Source organism: Siphateles boraxobius, unplaced genomic scaffold, assembly GCF_051911475.1.
Source record: "Siphateles boraxobius isolate OS27281-9 unplaced genomic scaffold, OSU_SipBor_1 130, whole genome shotgun sequence".
NCBI lineage: Eukaryota > Metazoa > Chordata > Actinopteri > Cypriniformes > Leuciscidae > Siphateles > Siphateles boraxobius.
Window position 1 is genome coordinate 25126622 of NW_027508734.1, and position 24445 is coordinate 25151066.

Consider the following 24445-nt stretch of genomic DNA (forward strand, 5'->3'; position numbering starts at 1 on the left):
TGTGTGTTTATTTTATTTTAAAATTTTAGAATAAATCAGACATTTTCCTCTCAAACGTTTTAGTATCCTATTACGACATTGTAGGCTACATTTGACGATATTATTTGTTTTTGAGATCAGTAATGACTGTTAAGTTTTTGTATAGCCTACTTCCTACATTGCCTGCATACTATAACTAGTTTTATTGTTTTGACAAATAAGGCTAGTGTATTATGTCAGTGTTTGTGTGCCAACTAAGAAATGGGACGACATTGCATAATGGCCAAAGCACAAAGATTTCTACTTAAGTTTTTTCGGGGTACCCCCGGAACATGATTGGGCTGGTTTTGGATATAAATTGGGCTGGTGTTGAATATAAATTGGGCTGGTTTTGTTACGCAAACCTGGCAACCCTGCGGGAAACACGTGCAAGTTCCGCAAAAAAAAAAAAAGAAAAAAAAAAGAAAAAAAACAGATTACACCACTCAACATTTAACATCCCTTCACGTCCATGAGTAGGCTACATTTAAGCAAGCCTCCTGACTCGGTGAGTAGCTAGTGGTATTTATAATATACTGTGTATTTTACGAATGGACATTTCAGGCGTGTTTAATTCAGTTTGACATAACGGAGTAGGGGATAACTGAGCCGTTTGACCTTTTAGCGTCCACTGCTTTTAGGGTTCACCCCAAAATTGAAGATTACAGAGCTGTTGAACATCTTCACCGTTTAGCAGGTAAATATAGTTCATTAGCCTACTCGTAGCGAGGCGTGTTATCGCAGTAGCCTACATTAGGCTTGACAAACGTTTGACAAAGTAGGCTATAGACTACTACCAAGTTTTTGTAAGCTATAACTTATGTTCCATAACATGTTTCAATGCTAGAAACATGAAAAGCACGTTGTTCGGGCTATACATGTTATCAGTGAATTGTATAAAATGACAATTCGTAATCGGAATTGTAAAGTCTCTCACCTTTTTAATAATTGTTTTTATTATTATTATTTCGTTTTTTTATATGGATTTATATGTAAATGGATAATTGAGTATTTGGCCTGCGGGTTTGCTGGGGAAAGTTGAGTCTTTTTTTTTGTTGTAATTAGCCTATGATCCGGGGAGGAGTCTAATATTAACGTGTATCGATTCCAGGAGTCTGAAAGTTACAATATGTTTTCATAAAGATAAAACTTTAAATAAATAAAACAATGAAAATAATTAAATGACACATTTGAAATTGGCACGAGCAACTAGAAAAAAAGCTTTATAATGGATTTTATAATCTAGCTGAAGTTTGACAAACTCCCTATGTGACAACTAGCCCAGGTCTCCCCTTTACGTATTTCTTTTAGGAATTTTTATAAACGCATGCTCTTTTGAACAGTTTTGACACTTGTGCATGTCAGTTTGCAAATTCTGATTTTTTTTTTTTTAATGTAGCAAATCATTTGACTTTTTATTATCAGCACCATAGGATGTTAATGTATAAAGGAGGCATCAGAGGCGCATGGAAACAGTGGTTCATATGCAGCCTTCTCTCACTTCTTCATGGAGTAATATCCGAAACCACTAGAGCACTGGATATAATGACAAAATATCCACTAATTGATGGGTAGGACTCACTTTTCAATTTTTCACTCACTTGTATTTTTAATCTGCACTTTAAACATAACTGATTTATGATATATATATATATATATATATATATATATATATATGTGTGTATGTGTATTTTTTTTGTAGTGTAGATGAACAATACAGTAGGTCCTGCGCTACCTATCAAGTTGATATTGATTTACATTTTTTTAAATGACCAGCTAGTAGCCTATTCATTTATATTTATTAAGAATATAGACAACCCTTATTTAATAGTCTAGATTGGCAATATAATTAATCTGTCCTATGTTAAATCATTCCCTTTTGTTTTCTATTTATATAAAAAAATAACAGCACATGAATCTATTATTCAAAGTTTCATCAGAACCCACAAATGCCTTACTCTAATGGTAATAAATGTATGTCACAATCAGCTGCTGGGTCATTATTTAGTAGAACGAAATAACTCCACATGATGTTTCTCTGTCTCTATTATTCACTCAATCAGTTAAAATGTACAGGTCCAAAATCACCGGGTGAAAAAGGTAAAATCTTGTAAAAACATATGTAGTTTTAAACACTATTTTAAATACATTTGTGCAGTATAATTACCTTAAATGAAGATCTACATTTCTCATTTTGATTCATATAGATAACATGGAAAATGTGCCATGCACGACATTACACGACACTGTTTTTGACTAAAAACGGTTAAAGACTAAAGACTTTTATGTTTTTTGGCTATTCATTTACACGACAACGACGTTTTGGTGGCCTGAAAATGCAACCTTTTGAAAACGACACTCTTATCTCCATGTAAACTAAAAAAAAACGCAGTCTGTGAGAACAGTGATGTCATGGACATGCATAAGCTATTATGTGTTTAGTCTATAGTTTTTTTTGTTTTTTTGGCAAATGAAAGGATCACCTGTAGAAAAAAACAAACAATCCGTGGCAACGGTTTTGCAATCCTTCCCCTCAGTTTATAAACCGTTACCGTACTCACAAATTCCTAAACTGTTCACTCGGTTTAACAAATTGTGCTCCCGGATTAATAAACCGTACCCAGGAGTTCCTAATCCGTGCTCTGATTTGTAAACCGTGCCTTCAGTTTTGGCAATCTACAAATTCATAAACTGTGCCCACGCTTTCGCAATCCGTTCCCACAGGTTTGTAAACTGTACTCACAGATTTGTGGTCCCTCCCCCAGTCTGTGTCGGCTGATTCAACCATTGCATTGTTTAAACTTTATTTTGTCAAAATGGATAATTTCCTAAATTTTCTAAAAAAACGATTTAGGCATTTAAGCTACATATTTAGAAGACGTTTTTATCCAAAACGACTTACAAAAAAGGAACCAAGCAATTCTTCAAATGTCAGTCATAATACAGGTTAGACAATAATACTAATAAAATGTTAAAATAAAGATTAAATTAAGATGCTAACCATATATGTATATATAGCATTGCTTGTTCCACCACACAAAGGACTGTTGTTAAGGTGACAATCCTTTATACATGTGAAGATTGTACTGTATCTTGAAGATGGTTGTATTATATTGTATCTTCTGTTATGAAGATGACTTGACATTTACGCATTTCGTTAAAATAAGCACATAATGTTGTAAAAAGAAAAGACATCATCACAAGTGGTTATAAGAATGAATTAACACTATAACATTTTGTCATCATGAAAAATTAAAGGTTCCTTACAACAAACCCATTGAAGCCTTTGTGTTTTGAAGGTTTTGAAGGTTTTGACATTTTCTTAAAGGAAGTGAAAAGGGACTTTATATCAGAGAACATCCTAAAATTGGAATTACAGTGTGTTGTGTATTTACGAAATGCAAATTGACCTTTCTGTGTTTCCTTATACCCTCCTATGTTACGTGATTGTTCTAAGTTAACACCGTAGAGTTTGAGTATCATTCGTTGAAATAAAACGGCAAACACTTGTTTATACTTACTCTGTCCTCTCGTGTATTTATCTAGAAAATATAAGAAATATATAACAAAGTTGGTGACGAGGACCCTTCGTACCACGTTAAAGTGTAAATTGCAGGTTAACCACCACAACCAATTAATCTGTAGATTATAGTGCTCAATATGTAAATATTTAAAAATTTCTGTATTAAAATGCGTTAAAGTAACATTTATTGGGGTTTCTTCAAAGGTAGCATGTTTTTTACCGTAACTGGGTGTTGACGTCATAAAAGGGAGTAGCAACCACTGATCTATATAGAATTCTATATAGATCAGTGGTAGCAACCCATACTCTGCTAGATTCCTACTGTTTGTGGCTTGACTATGGACAATTTTGAACCAGTCAGGCGTGAGAGAGGGGAGGAAATTGCCAGAAATCATGGCCCTCAAAGAGTTATCAATGCTTGGTGTGAGGAAAATGATTGGAGGGTTGGCCAGGTGTCATGGTGAGTAGCTAGAGCTAGCCTAGGTTAACCTGGTGCTAACCCGGATAATATTAGGGAACAAGCCAAAGTCTTTTCAAAATCTTGTCGTCATGTAGAATAGCAAGGAGGGACAACGACTGAAGACATTATTTACTTATTACATGGTGTTAGTAGTCCTAATCAGAGCTGTAGAGATGCACACACTGCACTGGCACAATGGCGCTTTTGCTGGCATCAGCAGACAGAATGCGATATTGCGTGTGCTAAATCGCAACTAAATAGCGATGCTCATTGTCAGAAAGAAAAAAAGAGATCGATATCCCTATCGCTGTGTTTGACAGGTGTTTGTGTGGACTATGCCACCCAATGGAATCAGCAGTGGAGAGTATGTGCTGCCGTGAGGTTTACGCGTTTTGGAGTTTAGTGGAAACAGCTCGACCCGCGCCGCGACCGGTGTTTAGACAATTTGTGCTGCCTTGTCCAAAAATGCTACCCAAGCGCGAATCGATCACAGAGAATGTCGATTCATTCTCTATTGTTTCCATAATGGTGTAAATCTCACAATATTATGACATCGTTATTTCATTTAAAATTTGTATTGGGAGCATATTTTGATATTTTAAATGTACTAGCAATTATCACATTTGATATAACAAGTAAAAATGACATTATCGTATATTATATGAAATACAATTATAATAAAAATTCGAAGTTATGAGTACTGTATACTGTACTGTCGGTTTTTATTTTTAAGACGGTGTGCAAAGTAAAAATGATCATCAAATAATCCATTAATCTGACGTGCCTCACGTAGCATCCTGGTTTTGACGCATGCTGCCAGAACCTGTTTGTTTTGCGAATAGTATACACTAATTTCAGGCAGAATCACGGTAATCTCATAGCCAGCACACACGAGTATGTTTACAATTGGGTTATTTCATTCATCAACACCATTTTTGCTTGCTGAGTTAGGTCTCCAATATAACTGCTAGCCTACTTGCCGTTAAACTAACGGTAACTCTAGGCTTGGAGTCCCTTTTATGACGTCACGCCCAGCCTAGTGGAAGGGAGAGGGAGTGTAAAAAGTACCAACTTTTCATATTATATTCAGCATTTTGGTATAAAAAAACATACAAAACAATGGTGGGCGGTTCTTATCTTTATTTTTAATAAGCACATTGCATTATCTTCATGAAAAATTTAACCTGCAATTTACACTAAGTTTTGTTGTTTTTGAACGTTAGTCGATGTTTCAAGGCTAAAGACGTTCGCGGCGTGGATTACAGACCCCGACCACGGCATTCTCCATGAGGGAGAGTAAGTGTGGATGCACGCCGAATCCGTAAACAGCTGCGACAGTTGGAACCGAACGAGTTGTCTTCGGTGGAAGGAAATGGAGTGAAAGACAGAAAAAATTGATGAAGGAACGCGGATCAAGAAAAAGGGAGGAATCACAACAGCTGACAAACTGAAACAAAGAGGAGTGAGTTAAAAAAAAAAAGGCTGGATTAATTGGTTGTATTGGACCATTTGATAAATCAGTAGAGCAGTGGATTGCTTAAACTGAACGTTTTGACTACTTTGTGCTGGCAAACGAAATAAAAGATGAAACAATTGTGCTAACATTTCTAAGTGTCATGGGTGTGAAAACGTTTAATCTGCTGCGCAGTTTAACTCAGCCACAGAAACCAGGCGACAAATCATATGAGGAAATAGTGGGCTTACTCAAGGACCACTATTCACCCTAACCACTGATTATCGCAGAGAGATTTCGTTTTAATAAAAGAAATCAGCAAGATGGTGAATCCATCTCAATTCGTGGCTGTGTTGAAACGATTATCCGAGCATTGTGAGTTTGGCCAATCGTTGAGCGACACCATACGTGATAGGTTTGTCTGTGGTCTTCGAAGTGAAGCTATACAAAAATGACTACTAACTGAAGGTAACTTAACTTTACAGAAGGCCATAGAGATAAGCACTTCAATGGAAATGGCCGCAAAAGAGGCACAACAACTAAGTGCATCGACCCATGTGCACAAAGTGTATGCTGATTCAAAGAACAAGTCTAACTCCGATAAACCATGTTATCGCTGTGGAAAAGTTGGGCACCAGCCTGACGATTGTTGATGCAAGGACATGAACTGTAGAAATTGAGGCAAGAAAGGCCACATTGAACGTGCCTGCAAAAACAAAAAGGCCACATTGAACGTGCCTGCAAAAACAAAAAGGCACAACCAAGCAAAAATGCTGGACCTAAAAAGAAAAATTACCAGAAATTTAAACAAGCATGTGAACCAAATGGAAAATGCCCGACACACACAGAGTGATTCTGGATCTGAGGAAGAAGATGCCTTGTGTGTTTTATCTGTTTCAGGAGATGAACAGGGCTATTGGGTGACTCTTCTAGATGGTAAACCAGTATGGATGCAGGTGGACACAGGAGCTGTGGTATCACTGGTGTCAGTGAACATTCAAAGAAAAGCTGCCACATCTCGCACCTCAGCCATCAAACATTACACTGAAGACCTACACAGATGAGAGAGTTCCTGTTAAAGGGGTAATCGAGGTGACGGTTGAACTAGGCTAAATATGCAAAAAAGGAAACTACCACTGGACATTATTGCAGGCAATCACCCACCTTTGCTAGGAAGGACTTGGCTGGAGAGGATTAAGTTGGATTGGCAAGAGGTCCATCCGGTCAGTGAAAACAAAAAACTCCAAGGGATTCTAAAAAAAAGTATTGCGTGGGCCACGCCAATTGTGCCGGTCATAAAAAAAGACTGGTCCCTTCGACTATGTGGAGATTTTAAGGTGACTGTGAATCCGGTTCTGACCCCATAGCAGTATCCCCTACCTCGTATTGAGGATCTTTTTTCTGGTCTCGCTGGGGGCCAACGGTTCAGTAAAACTGACTTGTGTCAGGCATACTTGCAGATGCCGTAAACCCGTAAGATCTCAAAAGAACTTCTTACCATTGAGACCCATAAGGGGATGTGCCAATATCAGCGGCTTCCCTTTGGGATTACCTCGGTGCCGGCACTGTTCCAAAGAGCATTGGACCAGATTCTTATTGGGCTGACCGGGGTGCAGTGTTACCTTAATGATTTGCTAATCACCAGAAAGGATGAGACGGAATATTTGAGTAACCTAGAAGCCACCTTGCAGAGACTGCAAAGTTTTGGACCGAAAGTCAGGAAGGACAAGTGTGTTTTTTTTCTGCCCTTCTGTTGAGTATTTGGGCCATGTGATTGATAGTTCGGGACTTCATAAGGAACCCTCGAAAGTAAAGGCAATAGGGGAAGCGTCAGCTCCACAGTCAGCTTCTGTTTTTTGGGGGGTTGTTGACTTATACGAAATGTGTGCCAAATCTAGCTAACAGGCTGAAACCGTTGCACGAGCTACTGAACGAATCCAAAAAGTGGGAATGGACTAAACAATGTGAAGAATCTTTTAATGAGGTGAAAACAGCCTTAGCCCAGTCTGAAACTCTTACTCATTTCATCCCCGCTCTGCCTGTGCAGCTGGCATGTGACTCATTGCCCTATGGCATCGGGGCTGTGGTGTCACACATTATGCCATCGGGTGAGGAAAAACCCATTGCTTTTGTTTCACAAACTTTGAGCAAGGCAGAAAGTAACTATGCCCAAATTGAATGTGAGGCACTTGCTATTGTCTTTGAGGTGAATAAATCTCATCAATTCTTGTTTGGTAGAAGATTTACGCTCCTAACTGATCACAGACCTCTCACCTCCATCTTTGGCCCACATTCAGTTATTCCTTCACTTGCTGCCGCAAGAATGCAGTGTTGGGCCCCCCTTCTGTCTGAACATCAGTATGATATCAAGTACAGAAGATCGGAACCTCATGTTAATGCTGACAAGGCTCTCCTGACTGCCATTGCCCACTACACATCCAGAACCAGCAAAGGCAGAAATTTTCAATTTAAAAGAGGTAGACAATTCCCCTGTAACAGCAGCTCCGTTAAAAAAAAAGCACACGCGTACTGACCCAGTGATGTCCAAGGTTTTGGATCTTGTGTTCAGAGGGGAAGTGGGAGAAATGTCTCCGTTCCTAAGGCCTTATGTGATCAGGAGAAATGAGCTTACAGTTGAATCTAGATGTCTACTGTGGGGCTCAAGGGTCATTATTCCACCACCATTGAGACAACGAGTACTGGAGGAACTTCATTCTGGACACTGTAGAGTTGTTCGGATGGAAATTGCCCGAAGCTACCTTTGGTGGCCAGGTGTGGACTCTGAGATTGAAGAAAAAGCAAAAAATGTGCAGTGCATATCAAAAGCTGAAAAATTCCCCTCAACCAGCCCCGTTACACCCCAGGCAATGGCCCGAGGAACCGTGGATGAGAGTCCATACTGATTTTGCAGGGCCATTGGAAGACCATATGTTTTTAGTTCTTCTTGATGCCCACAGCAAATGGCCAGAGGTTGAGGTAATGAAATGCACGTCATCAATGAAAACTCTGGAAGCCCTTTAATTTTTTGCCGGTTTGGCTTGCCACAGCAACTTGTCAGTGACATTGGGCCTCAGCTGGTCTCAGAGGAGTTTGAGACTTTTATGAAGGCCAACGGGATTCAACACATTTGATCAGCACCTTATCACCCGTCCACTAACTGAATTGCTGAGTGGTTTGTCCAGACAATGAAGCAAGCTCTTGAGTAGACACAGGGTAAAGGATCACTGAATCAATGCCTCAACACTTTTCTACTTTCTTACAGAACCCCCACCAACCCCCCCCCCCCCCCCCCCCCCCCCCCATGCCACCACCAAAGTGTCTCCTGCCGCCACTGTTCAAAAGACAACTTCGCACACGTTTGGATTAGTTGAAACCCCTGAAAACAAAACAGACTGTTCAAGCGCAACAACATCTTCAGATGGAACGACATCTAAAAGTAAGACCTGGAGACAAAGTGCTAGCTCGTAACTATGGGAAAGGTGTCAAATGGCTACCAGCAGTAGTGATTGCACAAACAGGGCCAGTGTCTTACATGGTTGAACTGGCTGATGGTCATCTCATCTGGAAAAGGCATGTAGACCAGTTATTAGCTGCAAATTCATGTGACAACTTTAGATAACAGGTGTCAATAGATCCTTGCTCCAGAATACCATGATCGGTCTGAGAATTCTTTCACACCAACCCTCGAGAATGCACAGACTGAGACTCTACCAAGTGAGGCGAAAGAGACCATTCCAGATACAAGTCAGTCAGTGCCCGGCAACCCAAACCCCTGCGAAAGAGACTGTAACTGTGATGTACCTACTGTTCGGCCATATCCTAAAATAGAACGTCGACCTCCAAATAGACTGGCACTCTAGTTAGTGACAAACCCACAACAATGGGGCAGAATAATCCCCTGGGTTATGTCCGGGAATAGAGGTAATCTACCCTCTTTCCCTAGTTAGTAATAAAATATATTAAAAAGATTTGTTATCTTCTGGATATTGTATGCATCTGAAGCTAAAAGAAAATGTTACTGTTGAAGTAATGTTTTTTTTTTCCAACTACAAATTTAGGAGGGAGGAATATGTTGTGTATTTACGAAATGCAATTTTACCTTTCAGTGTTTACTTTTACCCTTCTATGTTATGTGATTGTTTTACACAAACACTGGTCTCCAACATGGTGCCCGCGGGCACATGGTAGCCCGCATGGAGTCTCTGAGTCGCCCGCCGAGCACGTTCTATAAATAGCCTGAATTGTAATCTTTCATTTTGCTTTTTTTTTATTATTATTTATGATGGCATAAAATGAGAAAATTACTAATGGTAACATTTCATATACCATTAAAACATAATAAAATAATTTGAAATATTTAGAATCTGCACGTCGAGGAGGTTTAAAAAAAAAAAAACGCAACGTAACTTCTGTGAGTTGAGGCGGTCGCGGGCAGACGGTACATGCATAAGATAAATTGAACTATAAAAAAGAAAAAAAGATTAATTATGGCTGATGATGCAGGTCATGCAAAAAAGAATACGACTTATTATTTTAACCAGGAGTGGGAAACAGAATTCCTCTTCACTAACGTTAAAGATAAAGCTGTATGCCTCATCTGTGGAGCTAGCATTGCGGTTGCCAATGGTCTATGGCAGGGGTCTCCAACACGTCGCTCGCGAGCTACCAGTAGCTCGTGGCCTGATTGTGCTCAAGTTTGTTATTTCAAATGTAGGAAGCTCATAATTGAAGCGACGCGCTCATTTTTTCCAGGCGCAGCGAGATGAAAAATCCATTAGCTACTAAAACTTCTTTGTCATTGTGGAGAGCGTAGTGCATGGTTGCATAGCAACGACAGACGCCACGGGAAAATCGGACTGAATTTTTCTATTAATGATGAAAGATAAGCTAATGTGCATTGTGAACGTCAGTAATTTATCTTTTTTGACTCATTCTTTTTATAAAAATGATCTTAAGGCTGAAATATGCAAGCTTTTTATAAATCTTTTTTTTGTCAAAACTTTATTTTAACTTGTAGGCTACATGTTAGTAGATAACATGTCGCAAGACACTCCTTTAAAATCTGACCATCATTTTTAATGTTATTATTTTGTTTATGTAAACAAAAAGTGCAAATGAATTCTAATTATATTTGTTATTTGCTGTTTTTCGACATAAACCTTGGTGAATTGATTTTATTGTGTAGTATTAGTACTTTTTGAACAGGATTCTGTGATAACCGTGATCAATTTGGTCACTATAATCATGAAATTTTCATGCCATTTCATCTCTAGTTAAGATGCACTGTAAAATCAACTAGCCTATAATTATGTGTTTTTACAGTATAATATGCAAAGTACAATTTTATTTAAAAAAATTAATCTCTGATTCTGTTCTTTTCTCTGACATTTAAGGGTGACATATCGTTCTACAAAAACTAGTTGTTAATATGAGAGTTATGAGACATTATTTAAGAGATTTAAGTATTGTATTAGCCTACATGAGTAGCTCTCGGCCACTATCTTTTTTAAAAAGTAGCTCTCAAATGAAAAAAGGTTGGAGACCCCTGCTGTAGAGTTTGAGTGTAACATTCGTTAAAATAAAACTGCAAGCACTGGTTTATGATTTCTCCTGCCTCTCTTGTATTTATCTAGAAAATATAAGAAATGTATAACACAGTAAATGTTTCTGACTGGCTTTGTGAAAATGAAATTTACATAGAAGAAAAAGTAATAATACAGTATTATCAAGATTAATATCTTTAGAATGAAAATCGAACAAAAAAATGATAATTATGTAATTTGACTCTATAGGCATGTTCGTTCGGCTTGAGTGCACTTTAGTAAAAGAATGCACAGGTGCGTAGTCTTTCTTTACAAAGTGACATCACCAACCACTTGTCTGTCATGCATAATACAGCGTTATTAGTTGTTTTTGCGGATCCGTGCGAATGGGGATCATTTTGATAAGGTTGTCATCTGTACAAAGAAGAAACGCTACCTTTTTTTATCACACCGTTGCCTTGTAAATGTACCCTTAGTGGAGATATTTGTAACCTGGTGGAAAACAAACACTTTTTATATGAAAATGACATGAATTACCAATATAGCCAGTAGATGGCTGCAGAGGACCACTCATTGGCCATTTCCACTCCCTTTTATAGTTCTTTATAATTTGCTTTTGAATTTATCAAATGAATATTATAACAATTTTTACAATTTCATTGTGCTGAAGTATAGCAAGAGTAGGAAAAGTCACAAAGTCTTGTAGGTCCCCTAAAAAGGCTTTTTTTATTTTATTTTTTTAAATTTGCCAATTGAAAAAACGTGAACTTAATTTTCAAATGAAAATGGCATCATGATACATTTTTAAAGTATGCCTTCATGGGTGTGCTCCATTTTTGCTGGAGGAAAACAACAGTGTGATGTGGGGTTAACGCAGTGGTTGGAAAACCATCTTTTTTCCTATTAGTTTAAAGGGGGCTGAGGCAATCAATAATGAGTGTACATATTATGGAGTTGATAGCAAATTTTGATTGATGGAAATTTAGGGAGGCCAAAGCCCTCCCAAATTGGGCCTGGTGACGCCCCTGAATGGCAAATTATTATCACAGAGAGAGATGTAATTATCAAACAAACAAGTACAACCCCTGCTATTAAAATGGTGCTGTAATGTCTTTTTATTTCACACTGCTTCTCTTTCTCTTTACTCAGACATAATGACCTTGCACTACGTCTAAGAATAATTTATAGAAACAAACTCAGCCTGATCAATATGCACAACATTCCTCATGTGGCTACAGATATCAGTCGCCTCACTGCTGGTCATGTTGGAGGGCAGGTAATTTCTGATCCCGACTTTAATTTATATATTTAAATATCCTGTACTTAGATTTGCTACCCACTGCAATTTGTGGGTGTTTGTGTGTATTGCCTAGTTATAGACACCGATCAAGTGCTGAGCCTGATGCTCAAAGTCGTTCTTCCACAAACTCCCCAAATTCACACACAGCTTCTAAATTGTACAGTTTTATAAGAAATATATAATTATTAGGTTTGTAGAATTTCACACTAACTGTATACTAAATAATTTGTTATTGAACTACTCCTTACACCTATAATTTAGTTCCCCTCACACTAATAGACATTATATTGTCTTAAACTCCACTCTACTCTGAAACTCATGTAAATCAACAATAGAATGGCTTCAGCAAAGATTTAATGTTTTGGAATGGCCCAGCCAGAGCCCAGACCTGAGTCCTATAGAATCTCTCTGGGGGGACCTGAAGCAAATTAACAGTAAGAGTACGAAAATATTTCAAAGTCAAGATGAGCAAAGCTCATAGACATCTATCCTAACAGAATAAGTGCTACAGAATAATAGTCAAAGGGTGCTTCAACTTAGTATTTGTTCAGGGGTGTGCATACCTATGCAGTTAGTTATTTTACTCTGAAATGTGCCACTTTTGTTATCATTGGCATTCCAGATGTCATTTTTATATTAAAGGAGCAAAAGTTGTGATATGATTTATCTTTTTTTTTTTTTACATCACAAAAAACAGCTGTTTTTAATAGGGGTGCGTAGATGTACGCACAATGTACATTTCTTTAATATGTTATTATTTTCACTGAACCACCAATTGTTCAAAAAAGTGTTGTTACACTACTCTTTCTTAAACTTAATGATTCCTTGAACAGTTTGGGCCCACAAGTGAGTGTCCAGATTGCCTTTTTTTTGCAACTTTGTTCCAGAGAAATAAGCCCTTGATATTTGTCAGGTTTTTGCAGCGTACGTGTTGTGCACGGCTCAGGATAAGGATGCTGTCAGACTGACCTTGGAACAGATTGATGTAATTCATCGTGTATGTACTGAAAACCCAGAGCTGGAACTGGTTACTACAGCTGAAGGTACTACCACCTTCGACCTGACAAAAAATATTTTTTTCACTTTGCTGTGACTGAACATTCTGAAGTTCTCTTACGAGAGGTTCTCTCGTACTGCGTAATATCTTATGCTATGGGGAAAACCTCTTTTCCATGAGATATTGAAGCCAAAAATTATCCTTAATTTTGAATTAATGTAAAACGTGTTGCAACTTGCAACAGCATTCAGACATAGGCAAGACGGCTTGCGTGCCTATTGGCTGACCTGTGGCAACAGCAGCAGCCTATCGAGAGAGGCCATGCGTGACGCCATATCCAATGGGGGCGCTTCGCGCCCACTACGTCACGTCCCGCCGAAATAGGCGTAGCCTTGACCTATAAATATAGGCTGATACAAACTGATTTTTCATCTCTTCAGCGAAGCTCACGCATCGCTGGATCCAGAGTGAGAAGCTGCGCCGTTTGAGAACAAACCTTCTGCGGGACGAGCCTCTGAGTCTGAAGCCGCTGTCCTTCACCTCGCCGCCTTCAGCTGTCGTACCTGCTACGCTTTCCGGCGTTCTATCCTTTTACCTCTGCTGAGAGTGTGTGTTCGCTGCCGTGACTCACATTTTCTCTCTCTCTCTCTCTCTCTCTCTCTCTCTCTCTTAAAGAGCTAGCATCTTTTTCAAGATGCCTAATTCCTGTGGCTCGTGCCGAGCCGCACTCAACGACGGGGACCGCCATGTCATCTGCGTTTCCTGCCTGGTGAGGATCACGTGACTCTTGCGCTCGCTGACGGCGGATGGCCTCATTGCGAGCTGATGCCTATGGTGACTCTGAGGACTCGCCTGGCATCTTTCTCGGAGCCTGCACTTCTGCCAGCTGTAGTGCCGCGCCACAAGAAGCGGCGTGCTCAACGCGCCCCCAACCCTTCTCCTGGCCGCCAAAGCTCGCTGGTTTGCCCACCAGCTTCAACGACATCGCTCGAGTCGCTCACCGACGGACAACGGCCGCCGTCCACTGCCGCCTCCGCCATTGAGATCGACGAGACAGCCGAGGCCTGCTGCTCTATCCTGGCTTCGGACAGTGACGAATGAGCGAGCTCTGTGGACCTCCTCCCCTCTGCCCGCGAGCCTTAAGGAAAACAGGCCGGCATGGAATCAGAGCTGATGCGTCTGCTCTCACAGGCCATCGACAACCTCGGCCTCGAGTGGGAGGCTCCCGCGCAGCCTGCGCGCAACCAACTGGACGAATGCTTCCTGCAAAAGGACCGCGCCCCATCACAGTCTAGGCCCGCACCTTTTCTTCCTGAGCTTCACGAAGTCGTCGCGAAGTCCTGGAACACCCCCTTCTCGGCCAGAATGCGTACCTCTGTCTCTGCAGCATTCTCCACGGTGGACGGTGCGAAAGACAGAGGATACCTCTCTCTTCCTCCAGTGGAAGCAGCTGTAGCAGCCCATCTTTGCCCGCCCTCTACTGGACGGCGTGCTCAGACGGTGCTACCCTGTAAAGCCTGCCGCGTGACTTCCGCCATGCACAGTCGCGCTTACACCGCCGCTGGGCAGGCTGTATCAGCACTGCACACTATGGCCATACTGCAGATCTTCCAGGCCGACCTTCTCCGTAACATGGACGAGGAAGGACCAGAAGCTATCAGCGTGCCGGATTTAAGAAGCGCTACAGACCTGGCTCTACGCGCTGCGAAATCTGCTGCAAAGGCCATTGGGCGAAACATGGCTTCTCTCAGCGTGGCTGAGAGACATCTATGGCTGACGTTATCGGAGATGACGGACTCGGAGCGCTCTGCATTCCTCGACGCGCCCATCTCCTCAGCTGGCCTCTTTGGATCTGCCGTCAAGGATTTCGTGGACAAATTCGTCGAGGTTCAGAAGACGTCAGAGGCAATGAAGCACTTCTTGCCGAAGCGCCCTAGTTCCGCACCAGGTCGCTCAAAACAGCCTTCTGCTCGGAGCTCCCAGCAGCAGCCTCCGCCCCCCGCCACCGCTTCTCAGCGCCGCCAGGCCCGGGACCAGAGACCACGCTCTGCTGGCCGCGGGCCGCGCCCAAGGATTGAGATAAAGCCCGAGGTCTCAAAAACTTCCTAGCCTCCCTAGGAAAACGACGGTGTTCAAATCCCGCTGCGGCCGGATTTTCACCAAAACTTCTTGCTTGTTCAGTTCCAAACAATGCGACTGTTCCAGTGTATTTAGCAGTAAACAGGCGGGTACCACAGCCCACTTGCCTGCACACAAACGCCATTTTTACGGTGACCCTGATAAATCTCAAAAAGAGTGTATTTTCTGGTACACTCTTTCGTTGAAAGCAGTGCATGTGCTTGGTCACCTGAATCTGGGGCCGGACAGACTGTCCAGAAACAATGTTCCAGCAGGAGAATGGTCGCTGCACCCGCAGACGATCCAACTGCTGTGGGAGACATTCGGCAGAGCGCAGGTGGACCTGTTCGCGTCCCAAGAAAACGCTCACCGTCCGAAGTCTTTCTCCAAAAGCAGGGATGTGCTGGCCCACGTCTGGCCCTGCTTGGTCCACGAGAGGCGTGGCCTTGTTGTGGGCGTGGTATAGCGGGATTACCCTGCAGGATATCTGTACGGCGGCAGGCTGGGCCTCGCCGTCTATATTCATAAGCTTTTATAACCTAGAGGTTCCCGCCTTACAGGCTAAGCTTCTGTCGGTCTAGGAATCAGCACTGTCTGCCTCGTTGTGCCGGCTCAGAATGCTGAATTTTGCTTTTGCATCGCTCACTGATCGATAGAACAACCCCACGGGTATTGATAGACCCGTACTGCTACCCAATTCAGGCTGAACGTTTTTCACCCTGACTGCGTGGTACACTGTTAATATGGTTCGCTCCCGTGGGATGCTTTTTATGGGGAATGACGCTTCTAGCCTCTCTTCCCTGACTCTCTCTGAGCCTATGGTGATTATACACTATATGAGCCCCGGGCTACTGCCCTTGGGACTTTGGTGTCGGATCCCAGTTGGCACAGCGTTTTACACTGTGTTCCCCATAGCGTAAGATATTACACAGTACGAGAGAACCTCTCGTAAGAGAACGTACTCTGTTACCAACGTAACCTCAGTTCTCTCTAGAAGAGGGAACAAGTACTGCGTATCTTGCCGTGTTTACAACATGCTCTGGTTCACTTCGGCGATGGAAAAACCAGTTTGTATCAGCCTGTCGAGCTATATTTATAGGTCAAGGTCACGCCTATTTCGGCGGGATGTGACGTAGTGGGCGTGAAACGCCCCCATTGGATATGGCGTCACGCAGGGCCTCTCTCGATAGGCTGCTGCTGTTGCCGCAGGTCAGCCAATAGGCACGCAAGGTGTCTTGCCTATGTCTGCATGCTGCTGCAACACGTTTTACATGAACTCACAGCTACCTGCCTGAGGATATCCTCACTCAACATGACTGGACCAATGCATGCCATATGTAACACTGTATAACATCTGGACTGCATTTCACATACACTACTGTTCAAAGGTTTGCGGTCAGTAAAATATTAAAACCGTTTTTTTGAAAAAAGTCTCATGCTCACAAAGGCTGCATTTATTTGATCAAATGCAGTAAAAACAATAATATTGGGAAATATGATTACAGTCTAAACAACTGTTTTCTATTTAAATATATTTTAAAATGTAATTTATTCCCTTTGCTGAATTTTCCTTTATTCCAAAGCTGAATTTTCAGCATGGATTACTCAATTTAAAAAAAAAATACAAAAGATTTACTGTCACTTTTGATTTATTCAGTGCATAATTTCTGAATAAAAGTATTAATTTCTACTGACTCTAAACTTTTGAACGGTAGTATATAGAAGTGTCTGCAAGAGTTAGTTTCAGAAAATGTATATTCTTAATGTTTATACATGATGGGGTTAAATTAAGAATGAGTTACTACTTACTCCTCAATGTCTGTTAGTCAAAATATACTGTAACAAAAATGGACTCCTGAGGTTAACCTTTCAAACAATCATCAATTCAAGACACACACACGTTTTTTTTTATTTTTTATGAAGACTTGTTTTATCCATAGACATGATTTTTATACTCTACCAACTTTACATTCTATACGCTAACCCTTACAGAAATTTTCAGGGGAAAAATACAATTTAGTATGGTTTGTAAATGGTTTTCCTCATGGGGAATGGGGACTGAAATTTTGTCCCCACAATGTCAATAATTTCAGGTTTTACAATCCTTGTGAAGACTTTTGTTCTCCACAATGTAGGAAATACTTAGGCCACACACACCAAAACTAGTACTATATTAAAAAGCCATATGGATTAATAGATGTTGTTTAATATATTGTAGTAAGACCTACGACCATGACATCATGATAATGGACATAGTTTTTTGAAGACTGAATTGCATCAGATGACTTGAGCTAAATGGCAAGTGCTTGTTTTAGCAACAGCTATAGCTGTACTCAGCCATGATCGCAGTACATAATCTGTTCACCTCTTTATACAATGGACACTCCTGTCCATTGAGCTCAGATTATTATTGATTTGGAGAGAAGATAAAAATAAAAGGATTACACATGGTTTTAAATATTTGTGTTTTTCAATTGTTATTTTTTGTGCATGTTTTAAGGAATGAGGAATAGTACAAAAATAACATGTCTCATCAGTGTGGAGGGAGGCCACTCCATCGACAGCAGTTTACCAGCACTACGCATGTTCTACCAGCTTGGAGTAAGATCCATGGCCCTCACACACACCTGCAACACGCCATGGTAAATAATCACCATACATGTACAACACATGCTAATAATAATAATGTGTACAGTCATAAAACAAGTTTATTAATAGTGAATTGAGAGAGGAACACAAATGTAACACGTTCTGCATACTTTTAGATACTGTCCCAGAATTTAATTTAATTTATTTTTTATTTTTGGTCTGTTTCATATAGTTAAATTATTCAACTTTCTTCTATAATGTCACTTGTAGGGCTGAGAGCTCATCTAGTTTTTACCAATTTTACCAGCGGAAGAGCAACAGCTTGACAGAATTTGGCAAGGTAAGGTTTTCTTATTGATGGATATGAGTCAATGAATCAATATAAAATGAAATTGATGTGGATCAAGGTAATTTTAGAAGATGACGTTTAATTTGAAATAGTTACAGACAGTTGAGTATTTAGTGGGGAATATGACCCTGTATTATATGCCTCTTTTGACTTCTATATTTGGAAATCGCTTTGTGTCCTCTTTTTGAACCCAAAGACTAGAGACAAAAAATAGTAGAAGCTCAACGTTTTTTGTTTTGTTTTTTTTTTGGCTAAAAAATGCCTTAGATCTTGCAGAAAATATTCACTATCATGATTTTTATATCCTGTTTGTGCAGTAGTTCATTGTTCTTAAAAAAATATTGTGAGCATATGTATACTAAAATTGCTGCTTCTTTTTTTTACCTAGGCTATATGAAAGACTAAAACATCATTATGTTGTTGTGGACAATTAACCTATTGTGTCATATTAATCAAGTACATTAGAAAAACTTCAGCAAGCTCTTCAAAATCTGAATCTACTGTTTTCATAATTATGATGCATATACTTGTTCTTGAAGTGTAACAAGAATTATCACTACATATTTTGCAGTGAAATTCACTTTGGCACTGATTAAGTTTGATGTACATCATACAAATTTACACTGACTTGAATTGAACTTAATGGATCAGAATCGACTGCTTTGCAATAGTAATTAATGAATTTAACCATTTCCTAATGTCTATCTTTACCTACTCACCCCAGGCAGTGGTGAATGAGATGAACCGGTTGGGAATGCTGGTTGATCTGTCCCATAGCTCCTGGGAGACAGCCAGAGCAGTGTTAAACCATTCTACCGCTCCAGTTATTTTCAGCCACTCGTCAGCCTATGCTATCTGTAACAATACTCGCAATGTACCAGATGACCTGCTACTCCGTCTGGTGAGACTGTTGTTTGGTTTGCTACATTAAAGGAGTAGTTCACTTTAAAATTAGCCCATGATTTACTCACCCTCAAGCCAACCTAGGTGTATGTGACTTACTACTTTCAGACAAATACAATCTGAGTAATATTAAACAATATCCTGGCTCTTCCAAGCTTGATAATGGCAGTGAATTGCAACCAACAATTTGAAGCTCAAAAAAGTGAATCCATCCATCATAAACTAACTCCACACGGCTTTAATAAAGTCCTTCTGAAGCAAAGCGATGAGCTTGAGTAAGAAAAATATGCATATTTAACGTTACAAATTAAACTTCTAGCTTCTGGCCTAGCGGCCATACGCAGTTGTGGCGAGGGACGTCCGAGGGACATGAGAGAACGGCGCGAGGCCGGTGGTGCGATTGCTAATGAGCAACACCTGTGAAGCACACCGGTCTCGCATCTCTCACGGAGGAGCGGAAGCATAAAGGAGGAGCGACGACGTTGATGATCGAGAGAGGAACAGGCCTGTATTTTAGTTGTTTTGTCTTTGTATTTGTATTTTACTTTAGCCAGCAGTCATCCGTGAGGGGCTGCTGGCGGTATTTTGGTTTGTTTGTTTTAATCTTAAATAAAGTATATTTTGATTGTTCGCCGGTTCCCGCCTCCTTCCCTGAACTTTGCTATAGCAATCTACTTGCGTATAAAGCGCAACTTGCGCAACTTGTGACGTCAGAAGTAGCGTAGTGCGTCATGGCGTAGTATAAATATCAGCAGTACATTGCATTACTTGCACAAGTTGTGCTTTACACTTAAGTCCAATTTGTATGTTCGTTTGGCCGGAGGTTATTTATTTTACTATACAAAGTTTTAAATATGAATATCTTTCTTACATAAACTCATCGCTTTGCTTCGGAAGGCCTTTATTAACCCCCCGGAACCGTGTGGAGTTCATTTATGATGCATGGATTCACTTTCTTGAGCTTCAAGCAATTCACTGCTATTATCAAGCTTGGAAGAGCCAGGAGATTTTTTTTTTCTCTGATTGTATTCGTCTGAAAGAAGAAAGTCATATACACCTACAGTAGGATGGCTTGAGGATGAGTAAATCATGGGGTAATTTTCATTTTAAAGTGAAATACTCCTTTAAGCTCTATGTGGACAGGACTAGATTTCCTTGAGGATGTTAGATAATTTTTTTTTACAGGCATACTTTGCAATTTTAATAATTTTAATTCTCCTTTGTTTTGTTTTTTACCTTCCTGAGAAACTGTTTCCGCACCAGTCTTCCGCGTGGTTTCATTGCAATATATTCCAACAAAAAAATAAATTACAAAATTGATAAATCGAGATTTCCCTGCTCACTTACAGTATGTGTTTATTATAAACAGCCACTTCTATAAACTTATGTGAAGTTTATTTATATTGGGTTTTCATAATAAATGGAAATTATATCAATAAATAATTCATTAAAAGACAAATGTCATGCGTGATACAGCCAAGCACAGCAGATGAACTTATGTAATGCCCACATCTAGAAATGAACCGAGATGTTAGTTCCGCCGAATCAGTTTGCGAATTCCGACATCAGGTGATAAGAATTGTTACTCGAATGTCATTTAAAAAACTAGTCCTGTCCGATTAGGGCTTTTTCCAGTTTCCAAATCTCAAAATTTTACTTACTAAAAAAGACAATAGTGTAAATTGTACTCTTTCTACTTTTATAAACCTGTATATTATGAAAAGGACAAACTTTGCTTTCTTTCTAGAAAGAGAATGGCGGGCTTATCATGGTGAATTTCTACAGAAGTTTTGTAGCATGTTCAAATACCACAAACGTGTCTGTTGTGGCTGGTAAGACGACAGACACAATTTTTTATTTTTTTTTAATAAAAAATTTATTAATTATAAACTTTTTTTTTTTTTAGATCATTTTGATCATATAAAACATGTGATTGGCACTGAAAGCATTGGGATTGGAGCAGATTTTGATGGAGCACAAGGGCAAGTAAACATTTCATCTATATTTACGCTACAGAAATCTTCTGCATTAAATGCACACTTCTTTGCTAACGTGCCTCTACGGAGTCCATGCTTGCAGTATTCTTCAGAAAACATCAGATTTCTGCCGAATTTAAACAAAACTGTTTTACATATGCTACACCCCTTGCATGCCCATTTATAGATATTTGACTGATTCGATAATGTTTTCATCTACCAATAAGACTGTAGTACTCTCAGCACCATTAAACACATTTTACAATATTTAAATTCATTCCAAAGATTTCCACGCATATCCCTAAGAATCACAAAGAAAAGCATACTGATTCCGCGTGGCTTGTGCCCCTTAAATAAATGTTTGATTGTATTAAAGTGTGCCTGTGTTTTCACAGATTCCCTCAAGGGCTTGAGGATGTCTCCAAATATCCAGCACTAATTGAGGAGCTGATATCAAGGAACTGGAGTGAGGAAGAGCTGGCAGGAGTGCTAAGACTGAACTTCCTTAGAGTGTTCCAAAAGGTTGAGAAGGTCAGGAAATCATTTCTCTAATTTCCCCTTAAGAACCTTTTAGTGAACAGCTCTTAAAAAACTTTTTTTTTCCTTAGTGTGAAGAACATTTTAATTATCTTAAGAACCCTTTTCCACTATAACGAACCTTTTGTGAAATGAAAAGTTTTGCCATGAATGTAAAAGGTTGTTAATGGAACCATCAATGCCAGTAAAGAAACTTTATTTTTAAGAGCGTAGTGTACTTATGTACTAATAAATATATGTATGATGTAACAGGCCTTCCTGACTTCTAATTATTTTATATTTGGTCACAGTCAGCACTTGTCAATCTCTTTTTGGTTTTCTGTGAATATAGCAAAGCTTTTAACTCTTTAAAGGTTTTCTCTTCTTGACTACTTCTTTTTTTTGGCACTAGGCAACTTCAAAAGACAGTCCTGCCAAATCACTGCCTGAGCTTTTTTTGTACGCATTCTTAATTATCTTATTCCTCTGCCTCTTCCTTCCTTCTACTACAATGGTGATCTTTACACTCCTAGTGTAACTCCTACACACAATGATTCCCATTAATTTATCTAAACACTGCGAACTTAAGACCTACACTCATTACAGCCACGTACAAAGAAACAACAACTATATTTTCTCATCATCCACTGTCAGCTGACCCCTTCTGTGAAATTAAAGTTGTTATTGCAACTTCCTCTTCAAAAGAGCATTACATCTCAAATCTGTCTCTCCTATTACCCCCTATCCCTGGTTATTAGTGAACCGTTCCAAAACAGATCATATACCATGACAGAAATAATATACATATACATATCACACCTTACCATGCTCTTCTAGATAAGGTGTGATAAGCTTCCTCCAAATGTCACTGCAATGGTTCTGCACATTCAGTCTGAAGAGATGTAATCTAGCTGCACTTAGTTTGAACCGCAACCAATGCAAACTGTTTTCTCCATTAGCCTTACATATCACTTCCACAAGCTAAAAAAAACCCTGTCTTCTCATAACTTATATTTACTTGGTTGTAGATTTGTATCTTTTTATATATTTGGAAGTTTCAAAACACCTTTAAAAAAATAAATAATAATAAATCAATCATCTTTCTTTTCTTTCTTTCTTTCTCTCTCTTCCCCTGCCCTCCAGGTACGTGATGATATGCAATACACTTTACCCAACGAAGTTGAAATCCCATTTTTGGAAGCAAACAACAGCTGTCGTGTGATACTGACTAAACCAGTCAGGGTCGACAGTAGCTATCGAAATGGAAAAGCTTCATTGATGCCTGTAAGAGCTATCGCCTTGGTTCTCATACTTTTTATCCAGTTACTGTAATCTACATTAAGACAATGAATCTTCCAGAGACAGTATACAAATCAAATGTTCTACGACACACTGCCTTGAGTTTGCCTTTCTAACACTTGATTTAAATCTTAAGACAAGTAGTTGAAGTCCAAAGAGACTTTGGAATTTTGGAAACTTGTTTGGTAACAGTTTCTGAAGACGACCATACTTTAGCTATGCAAAATAATAAACTATTATAGTGTACGGATGACATTTCTGTAATGAATAAAAAATGGAGTTTTGTGTTCAGCTCATGAGATAACAAAATTAAGTAACAAACAATCTGCATTGTTGCATTATCTTGTACTGCCATAGCATATCAGTAAGAGGCACTTGTTTCTTTCGTTCTGTTTCTTTTTTGTGGCATTAGTAGCATTAAATAGGATTTTATTTATTTATTATTATTATTATTAATAAACAAATGTATTATTATAACAGTAATTATTGTTATTATTTGTTTCCGAATACATTTCTCAAACACTCATTTCACCTATTACCTTGGACCAATAAGTAAACACCACTGAGCAAGTTGACATGTTGAACTGCTCAAACTTAGAAATTAATCTTTTGGAAGCACCAGAGAGCCATAGTGCATGCTTATATTTATCTGCAAATGATAAATATTTTTTTCCCCAGTCAAAAATAAGATTAAATAATACAAATAGCATATTCTGCAATTCATAGTGCACTTTATTGTAACTTTCATATTTTTATAGTTTTTAAAATATATTTATCTTAATACTATACATACGTCAACTGCAAAAAGTGTTTAATCTGTCTCTTGAGCATGGAACACTATACAGATGTAACGCTATACAACTGGTAAAAGATCATTATATTTTTGATATATTTCAGATATAAATGTTGTTAGTAAATTCTTTCATATTTTCTTCTATTTGTATTACAAATGTATGTTGTCTGTACAGTTATCATGCCCTAAAAAAAGAATAAAGACTTTGTATCAGTATCCAAAATGTCTCCTCAATGCGAGTTGTGTACTAAAATTCAGTACATTGAAAATAACAAAACTGTTCATTTACAATCTCTTAAAATTCAGTTATAAATTACAAAATCTACAGAGCTATTCATATCCAATATTTATCCCATTCCAGCTCCTTTGGTTATTTTCTAAAGCAAATACATTCAATACAATGGGGAGTTTCTACAAATAAATAATAAAGACAAAATAAATAAAAAATAGAAGCACTCAAATGGATATTTAAGTTCAGCACTTGCTATAATTTAAGCTCAGCAATAGAATGGCAGTCTTGAATGTACTAGAAAACACTAGTTACATGGCCAGTGAAAGTCATGATAATTGCGTGTATTCCGTCCTATATATTAAAAAAAATTTATGCA

General features: G+C 39.1%; 1 protein-coding gene across 4 annotated transcripts; it reads left to right on the forward strand.

The window, feature by feature from the left end:
- Window positions 1-341: 341 nt before the first annotated feature.
- dpep2 (dipeptidase 2) lies at window positions 342-23710 on the forward strand. 4 transcript variants are annotated; one of them, XM_077228843.1, is made up of 12 exons: window positions 342-526; window positions 660-715; window positions 1444-1589; window positions 12147-12273; window positions 13211-13340; window positions 17913-18054; window positions 18272-18341; window positions 19075-19251; window positions 21001-21085; window positions 21160-21235; window positions 21625-21760; window positions 22889-23710. In XM_077228843.1, the coding sequence occupies exons 3-12, from the start codon at window positions 1453-1455 to the stop codon at window positions 23075-23077; spliced, it is 1269 nt and encodes a 422-aa protein (XP_077084958.1). In that variant the 5' UTR covers window positions 342-526; window positions 660-715; window positions 1444-1452; the 3' UTR covers window positions 23078-23710. The 4 variants fall into 4 exon arrangements, with proteins under 4 accessions (XP_077084958.1, XP_077084957.1, XP_077084961.1 ...); XM_077228842.1 differs by lacking the exon at window positions 660-715; XM_077228845.1 differs by lacking the exon at window positions 342-526 and having other exon boundaries at window positions 567-715.
- The last annotated feature ends 735 nt before the right edge of the window (window positions 23711-24445 follow it).

Excerpts from the sequence above, each read along its gene's own strand:
- dpep2 (XM_077228842.1), top strand. The coding sequence starts at position 491 with ATGAGTAGGCTACATTTAAGCAAGCCTCCTGACTCG. Across the intron at positions 12,274-13,210 it reads CTGGTCATGTTGGAGGGCAG|GTTTTTGCAGCGTACGTGTT; the intron begins GTAATTTCTGAT and ends GATATTTGTCAG. Across the intron at positions 13,341-17,912 it reads ACTGGTTACTACAGCTGAAG|GAATGAGGAATAGTACAAAA; the intron begins GTACTACCACCT and ends GCATGTTTTAAG.